This window comes from Bos indicus x Bos taurus, chromosome 28 (genome assembly GCF_003369695.1).
Source record: "Bos indicus x Bos taurus breed Angus x Brahman F1 hybrid chromosome 28, Bos_hybrid_MaternalHap_v2.0, whole genome shotgun sequence".
Taxonomy (NCBI): Eukaryota; Metazoa; Chordata; class Mammalia; order Artiodactyla; family Bovidae; genus Bos; species Bos indicus x Bos taurus.
The window spans coordinates 45,627,721-45,635,920 of NC_040103.1; the positions used below are offsets into that span (position 1 = coordinate 45,627,721).

The 8,200-nt window shown below is 45.7% G+C and overlaps 1 protein-coding gene across 10 annotated transcripts; it reads left to right on the forward strand.

Moving 5' to 3' along the window:
• The first annotated feature begins 2,059 nt into the window (after positions 1-2,059).
• On the forward strand, positions 2,060-6,709 carry ZNF32 (zinc finger protein 32). Of its 10 annotated transcripts, none has more exons than XM_027530285.1 (3): positions 2,060-2,150; positions 4,358-4,497; positions 5,724-6,709. In XM_027530285.1, the coding sequence occupies exons 2-3, from the start codon at positions 4,428-4,430 to the stop codon at positions 6,515-6,517; spliced, it is 864 nt and encodes a 287-aa protein (XP_027386086.1). In that variant the 5' UTR covers positions 2,060-2,150; positions 4,358-4,427; the 3' UTR covers positions 6,518-6,709. The 10 variants fall into 10 exon arrangements, with proteins under 10 accessions (XP_027386086.1, XP_027386090.1, XP_027386087.1 ...); XM_027530289.1 differs by having other exon boundaries at positions 5,766-6,709; XM_027530286.1 differs by having other exon boundaries at positions 2,089-2,350.
• Positions 6,710-8,200: the final 1,491 nt, after the last annotated feature.

The window sequence follows — 8,200 nt, forward strand, 5'->3', positions numbered from 1 at the left end:
GCTTCACTGGTCGCTCAGACTGTAAAAAATCTGCAGGTGGCACAGTTGGTCAAGAATCCACCTGCCAATGCAGGAGTCACAAGAGATATGGGTTTGATCCCTGGGTCAGGAAGATACCCTGGAGAAGGAGATGGCAACCAACTCCATTATTCTTGCCTGGAAAATTCCATGGACAGAGAAGCCTCTTGGGCTACAGTCCATGAGGTCACAGAGTCAAACACCACCAAGCACTCATGCACTAGGTCCAATGGAAGGTGGGCAAACCCAAATTTCCTCGATCCCTTCTGAAACTAACATTTAAGCAGCCTGGCTCTTCCTCCACCCCACTGCCGCCACCACCACAAACCCCATCAGTTCAGCTCAGTTCACTCGCTCAGTCGTGTCCGACTCTTTGCGACCCCGTGAATCGCCTGTCAAATAAACAGCCCAGAACTCATCCAGGACTTCTCAGCAAAGAAAAGGCAAGGGAAAAAAAAAATTTATTTTATTGTGCCCTCTGGTGGTCATAAGTGAAACCAAAGAAAGACCCCAAAATATCTGTTCAGTTCAGTTCAGTCACTTAGTCGTGTCCAACTCTTTGCGACCCCATGGATTGCAGCACGCCAGGCCTCCGTGTCCATCACCAACTCCCGGAGCTTACTCAAACTCATGTCCATCGAGTCAATTATTCCATCCAACCATCTCATCCTCTGTCGTCCCCTTCTACTCCTGCCTTCAATCTTTCCCAGCATCAGGGTCTTTTCCAATGAGTCAGTTCTTCGCATCAGGTGGCCATGGTATTGGAGCTTCAGCTTCAGCATCAGTACTTTCAATGAATATTCAGGACTGATTTCCTTTAGGATGGACTGGTTGAATCTCCTTGCAGTAAGGGACTCTCAAGAGTCTTCTCCAACACCACAGTTCAAAAGCATCAATTCTTCGGCACTTAGCTTTCTTTATAGTCCAACTTTCACATCCATACACGACTACTGGTAAAACCATAGCTTTGACTAGACAGACCTTTGTTGCCAAAGTAATGTCTCTGCTTTTTAATATGGTGTCTAGATTGGTCATAGCTTTTCTTCCAAGGAGCAAGCGTCTTTTAATGTCACGGCTGCTTCCCCATCTATTTGCCATGAAGTGATGGGACTGGATTCCATGATTTAAGTTTTCTGAATGTTTAGTTTTAAGCCAACTTTTTTCACTCTCCTCTTTCACTTTTACCAAGAGGTTCTTTAGTGTCTCTTCGCTTTCTGCCATAAGGGTGGTGTTATCTGCATATCTGAGGTTACTGATATTTCTCCCAGCAATCTTCATTCCAGCTTGTATTATCTTTGCCAAGCTGCTGCTGCTAAGTCCCTTCTGTCGTGTCCGACTCTTTGCAACCCCATAGACGGCAGTCCACCAGGCTCCCCCATCCCTGGGATTCTCCAGGCAAGAACACTGGAGTGGGTTGCCATTTCCTTCTCCAATGCATGAAAGTGAGAAGTCAAAGTGAAGTCGCTCAGTCCTGTCCGACTCTTAGCAACCCCATGGACTGCAGCCTACCAGGCTCCTCCGTCCATGGGCCTTTCCAGGCAAGAGTATTGGAGTAGGGTGCCATTGCCTTCTCCGACACTACGTCTTGGAATTCTCCAGTGGTGTTTCAAATTCTCTTCTCCCACAGACTTCATTTGAAATATTTGCTCCTTGCTTCAGAACTCTAATTTCAGAACACTTAGTCTTGGCTCAGGAAACTGCTCGACACAAAACCCTAAGCACCCTGGGCTTGATCAACTCATTTCTTCCCAACGCTTCCCTTCCACAATGCCATGCAAGAACCCTGGCTCGGAGGATGGCTTCACCAAGCTGCCATCCCATGCCTGGCTAATCTGAGCGGCCATTTGGCGCTCTTGGTCGTCGTTCTACGACCGCGAACAAGTCGGCGCCTCTTACTCGGTCCAAACAGGAGTGACCTGAGCGCCCAGCGCTCGCCTAGACCCGCCGAGCCCGAGCGGCGGGTCGCATCGCCGAACTACGTTTCCCACAGTGCTCGGGGAAGCCGGGGCCGCCAAGGCACGGGGCTAGGGCTCGCGCGGAGCCTCCTGGGAGTTGTAGTCCGGTCCGCTCGCGCCGGCGTTCCTAAGGGCTCGGTGCCGGCCTTTGTCTGTCTGCGGGCGCGCGCGGCTGTGGTGAGTGAGGCCGCTGGCTGGGTCAGTACACCCAGACGAGGCAGGGCCCCGCCTTCAGGCCGCCGCCTCCGACCCCCACCCCCTCGCGTCCCTGAGCAGGCCTGAGCAGCCTGCAGCCTCCCAAGAGAGGCCAGCTGCGAGGCGAGAGGTCTGCGGCCCGCAAGAAAAGGTCTAGCTGGACCGGAGAGCGGGGTGCTGAGGTCCGGCGCGGGTCCGGGTGGGGAAATCGCTGAGGCGGGAATGGCAGAGAGTCTGTCGGGAGGAGCAGGGGCCCCTCTTCCGCAAGGCGGGCCGGGGAGTGCGGGAAGGCCCCGCACCTGGAGACGCGGGAGGGACCACGGGCAGGTGTGCCTCTGGGCCCGCGGGGAGGGCTTCAGAAGATGGAGACGGGAAGTGCAGTCTCTAGGCTGGGTGAAAGAAAGGACAAATTCCTCTGAGTGGGGAAATGGGAAAGGACAAAGTGAATTCCGGTGTGCGGGGAAAATAATCACCCCTCCCCAGAATCTCCCAGTCCTGAAACTATGCCCCGGATACAGCAGAGTTCCCCCTGTCCTGGTCCTTCACTGAAGACTCGCAACTTTAGGCCTCAAGTCTGTTAGGTCATGTCAGAGGCCCTTCACGTTTGTGAGTCTCCCAGAAGCTACTTGATATCACAGCATTTATTAAGTAAGTGAATAGGTCTGGGCTGTTTGGTTACTTCCCCAGTGTCGGTTAAGGGGAGACAGAGGGTAGGATTCGTCTCTCATGGCCTCATTGTGAGCAGGATATAAGGGCTTTCTTGATAGGAAAAAACACTATTTTCTATTATAAAGTGTCTTTCTACAGAATCTTCAAGAATTTGATTCCGCACACCTGTGGAATCTATGGAGAAAAATATGGAAATTTCCCTTCATTAATCAGGAGGTTCTTGAAACAGCTGAGCTGTTACTTGAATATCTCACAGCATGTAGAGAGGCACAGCTGAAAATTCTATCCAAGGTGTTCTGAGCAAACTCTTTGCTGACTCACCAAGGACAGGGTCCAGCCTCGGGCAGCAGGTACCTATGTACTTTTCAGTGACGCTCGGTGGATGTGTGGTTCATCAGTAACACCTAGGACTTCCAAGTGAATGGTGCTATGATGTCCTGACACCAATAGGGCATTGCTTTGTGGCTTGCGATGCAAACTGGAGCTGAGTCTTTCAAATAAGAGTTTTTAATGTCTCTACAGTCATCACAAGGTGTAACAGAAAGTGCGGCTGTCAAGAAGACCAGACCCTTGGGTTAACAAAGAACTGTAGCATCACACTGCCATTCATTAAATCAGGAGGCCAGCGTGTTCGTGGGATATGTTAGAGGGAAACAAAGATTATACACACTGAACCACTGCATTAATACAAGAATTCAGTAATTAGGGTCCAGAAATAAGAATATCCCCCCCAAAATAGGAAATGATAATGTGGAGCAGGAGGGTTCCTAGGATCTGGAAGAATAGTAAAGTCTGGTCAAGCTCTGTTCCGTTCACTTTTTAGTGATGAGAAAGTAAAGAATTGTCTAGACATAGGCTTTGGATCCAAGAAGTCTTGGATTTGAACCTTTGCTCCACCTTGACTCCATACTGGCTCTGGGACTTGGGGCAAGTTACTTGGGTTTGGAATCTGGAGTAGTTCTTCTTTTTCCAAGAATTGACAAGTAGTATGCCTCCTCAGAACCGGTATTCTCATATCTTGCAGAGCCTCCAAAGAACTGCTAAAAGGAAATATGAAAGCTCTTGTTCTGTCCTAATAATTTAGAGGGGACTGGAGAGGAGAGTCAGACATTTCAATCACAGAACCAATTATTAAGGCTGAAATGTTGTTTTTTATATTCTGAATTCCTCTGGAACTTGGAGGATAAAATAGCAGGCAGTTAGGTGGGGGAAGGAAGTGGAAGATCCCATGTGAAAGCTAAGGTACAAATAGTAAGGACCATTTTCTTGGCATTGGCAGGAAGAGAAACATGTTTGCTTTTTGTCTTCTCTGCTTTTGCACCTCTTGCTTCCTCCTGGACTCATTTATGAGTAGCTATGGTGCCTCTTGGTCCATTTTGCAGTCATGTTGTAGATGACTGGTATTATATCAGGCAAGCAGGATTCCCTCCATTCACTCGTATCCCAAACCAGAGCTCCTCTTGACTGTTCTCACTTATCGGTTCTCTTATCCATTCCTGTTTTTGTTTTTCCCTCCCTAGGTACTCAAGTACAGCCCATGGAAGAATCATATGAAGAGGTGGTGATTAAGCTCATACAGCAGGAGTGGACATGTTTGGATTTCCAACAGCTACCCTGCTGGACTGTCATGGAAGATATGCCCAGAATGTAGCCTTTTTCAGTGAGTCTGTTGATTGCTGGGATGCCAAGTCACAATAATCAGTGTCCCTGTTCTCAGCACTGGACAACAGGCTGGGGATGCAGAGAAGATGTTCCTTTGGTGAAGCTCACTATTTTTAGGGGTTACAGGGAAAGCCTATAAGCTTGAGTTAGAAACAGCAAGGGAACAGTCTTGATATGGAGGTGGTATCTGAGAAAATGAATGAGCAGTTTTAAATCTCAGCACAGTGACTGAATGAGAAATGGTAAGACAGAGGAACAAGTTGAAATCTACCTAGGATGACTCCAAGAAAACTATTATTAGTGATGAATGGACTCATATTTAAAGTGCAGTAGGAGGCTCATATACAGGGCAGTGTTGGGAAGTACTGTCAATATCTGCATAGGAAGGGTTGAGAAAAACTTCCAAACCAAAACTGACTTCACTTTCACCATAGCTTAGCAAATTGAAACAGCATGGATTTTAAAGGGGAAAATTCCCTGGATCAAATTCTATGATTGCCATGACTGGATCTGTGGTATCAGACAAGTTATTTAACCTTCTTGAGCACCAGGCTCTTCATCTGCAAAATGGGACAGTAAGCTCTATCCTGCAGGTCTGCAGTGACTAAAATGAATAGATGTAAAGTACCTAGGATTTTGCTGCATATATCCTGACAGCGTAGGCTTACTCTACTCCACTGTTAGGGAGAGCAGACTAGAGCAGAGGTAGATTTCTCATGAAGCCTACAAAACTTAAGCTTCAGGAGCTTTCCCTTACACCGGTCTCTTCAAGGTCCTATCCCTACTTTTATACTGCTTTTTAATGGGAATCTCTCCAAAATTTAAAACTTTAGGCCCCATACAACCTGGATCCACACCTGTCTTGGTGTCAGATAAAACTTCGGTATGGGACTAAATGTGATCTTATATAGTTTGATTTTTCTGGCTTGTTTTCTTATCTGTAAAATGGAGATAATCATGTCTATACACAAGACTATTTGGGAAGCTAAATTAAACTAAATTTAGAGGCAGTACACTGCTACAGAGCATGCCTGTGTCTGAATCCTAATTCTGTGCTTACCTAGCCAAGTGATCTTTGACAACCTCCCTATACGTTCATTTCCTTAACTGTAACAAAAAATTGTTTTCGGGATTAAGTTATCTATGCAAAGTTTATAGTATAATATTTGGCACATAATGAGCACTCAAAGCACTGTTTCTTTTTTCCCTGTTCTTCTCACTCAGCATATTGGTGCTTCTTACATGACTTCCCTCTCATTTTACCAGATGTGATGACAGAAGCCCACCACAAATATGATCAGTCTGAGGCCACAGGATCCTCAAGCTGGGATTTCCAGAGTTCTTTCAGAAGAGAGAAGCTGGAACAAAAATCCCCAGATTCTAAGACACTACAGGAAGATTCACCTGGAGTGAGACAGAGGGCCTATGAGTGCCAGGAATGTGGAAAGTCCTTCAGGCAGAAGGGTAGTCTAACATTACATGAGAGAATCCACACCGGTCAGAAGCCATTTGAGTGTACCCATTGTGGAAAAAGCTTTAGGGCCAAAGGCAATCTTGTTACACATCAGCGAATACACACAGGAGAGAAGCCCTATCAGTGCAAGGAGTGTGGGAAAAGCTTTAGTCAACGAGGTAGTCTGGCCGTTCATGAAAGACTCCACACGGGACAGAAACCCTATGAGTGTGCTATTTGTCAGAGAAGCTTCAGGAATCAAAGTAACCTTGCTGTTCACAGAAGAGTTCATAGTGGTGAGAAGCCCTATAGATGTGATCAGTGTGGAAAAGCCTTCAGTCAGAAAGGAAGTTTAATTGTTCATATCAGAGTCCACACAGGCCTGAAACCCTATGCCTGTGCACAATGCAGGAAGAGTTTCCACACCAGGGGGAATTGTGTTCTGCATGGCAAAATCCACACAGGAGAGACACCCTATCTGTGTGGCCAGTGTGGGAAAAGCTTCACTCAGAGAGGGAGTCTGGCTGTGCACCAGCGAAGCTGCTCACAAAGGCTCACCCTGTAACCACTCTCTTCAGAGGAAGTTCTCTTTATGAATTAACAGCATAAAATCATCTGAGATTAAACAGCCTATCCAATTTTATGGAATGAATGGAGACTCCTTCAGAAAGACCATCACTGGGTAGAGCAAACTGAGTTTTCTTTTTTCCCCCCAAATGAGTATGAAAAATAAATGTCTTGTTTATTATCATTATCACGTATGGTTCATAACTTCTGTCCATTTATTTTGACTTGATTTCCTAAGGTACCTGCATTAATTTAGTACACAATTGGAGATTTATGTAGCAGATACAGGTTTTATATTTGCACTTGACACCACTGGCCTATTCAAAAAATCCAGCCCATTACCAATCCCAAGATTCTTTTCTTCTCTACATATTCAAATTAATTTTGTTTTACCAAGATCAGTGGGCAGAATTTATGAGGCAAATTTAATAATTCCTCATATTGAACACTGTATTATCTGGATGATAGCCTCCAGAGCATATTCTAACAAATCACCCATGTTCATAGCAGAGGCTCTAAACTTTCCTTACAAAACAGGATCCTTTCTAAGTCTGCACTGTGGATCACTTCAGTCTTCCACTCCTAACTAGGATAGAGATTCCTTGCCTATAGCCAAAGAGCAGAAAAGTATCTAAAGGTTGGGAAGAGATACGATGACTTCACCCCCTTTGGCAGCAGTAGCAGTATCTCAGAATCACCCAGTAAGGCCATGTGTGTGCACTTAGTCGCTCGGTTGTGTCCGAGTCTGCGACCCCTGGGACTGTAGCCTGCCAGGCTCCTCTGTCCTTGGAATTTTCCAAGCAAGAATCCTGGAGCGGGTTGCCATTTCCTCCTCCAGGGGATCTTCCCAACCCAGGGATCAAACCTATGACTCTTGCATCTCCCGCTCTGGCAGGCAGGTCCTTTCCAACTAGGCCACCTGGGAAGCCCAGTAAGGGCGTAAGTGTCCTGGTTACTGAGCTGATTAGTAGTCAGTGATGAAGATCCAGTCCTCCAACAACACAGTCCTCTACCTGCACACACGCATGGACACAATGGAGGAAAATTTGGAAGGATAATCTGTTAACTTTTTTTAACCTCTAGTAGATGAGATTTGAGGAATATTAGAGAAGACAAGTTACTTTTAAGGGAGAATTTCCGTTTTTATTTTTTAACTTTAGCTATCTCTAAATTTTCATTGTGAGCTTTTATGTAATTAAAATTATGAATGATGTAAATAGAATGGTTTTCTTAATAAGATTATCATTCTTTCTTTATCCTATAAACTATAGGTTTCCTCTAGTAGATCCTAATAGGCTGGAGGCTCCTTAATCCCAAGAAACTTGGCAGAAAATAGGTAAATTTTATCAAAAGGTCTTTGAACATAGAAATACTATGGGTTTGAATTGTTTAGTCACTCAGTCATGTCCAGCTCTTTTGCGACCCTAAGGACTGCAGCCCACCAGGCTCCCCTGTCCATGGAATTTCCCAAGCAAGAATACCATTGCCATTTCCTTCTCTAGGGGATGTTCCTGATCCAGGGGTCAAACACACATCTCCTGCACTGGCAGGCAGATTCTTTACCATTGAATCACCAGGGACACCCCTTGGGTTTCAACAGTAATACAATATTGCTCCTAAAGTACCCTGATAATATTTGAAGATGCATATAAAAATGTTCATATCATCCTTATTTATTTAT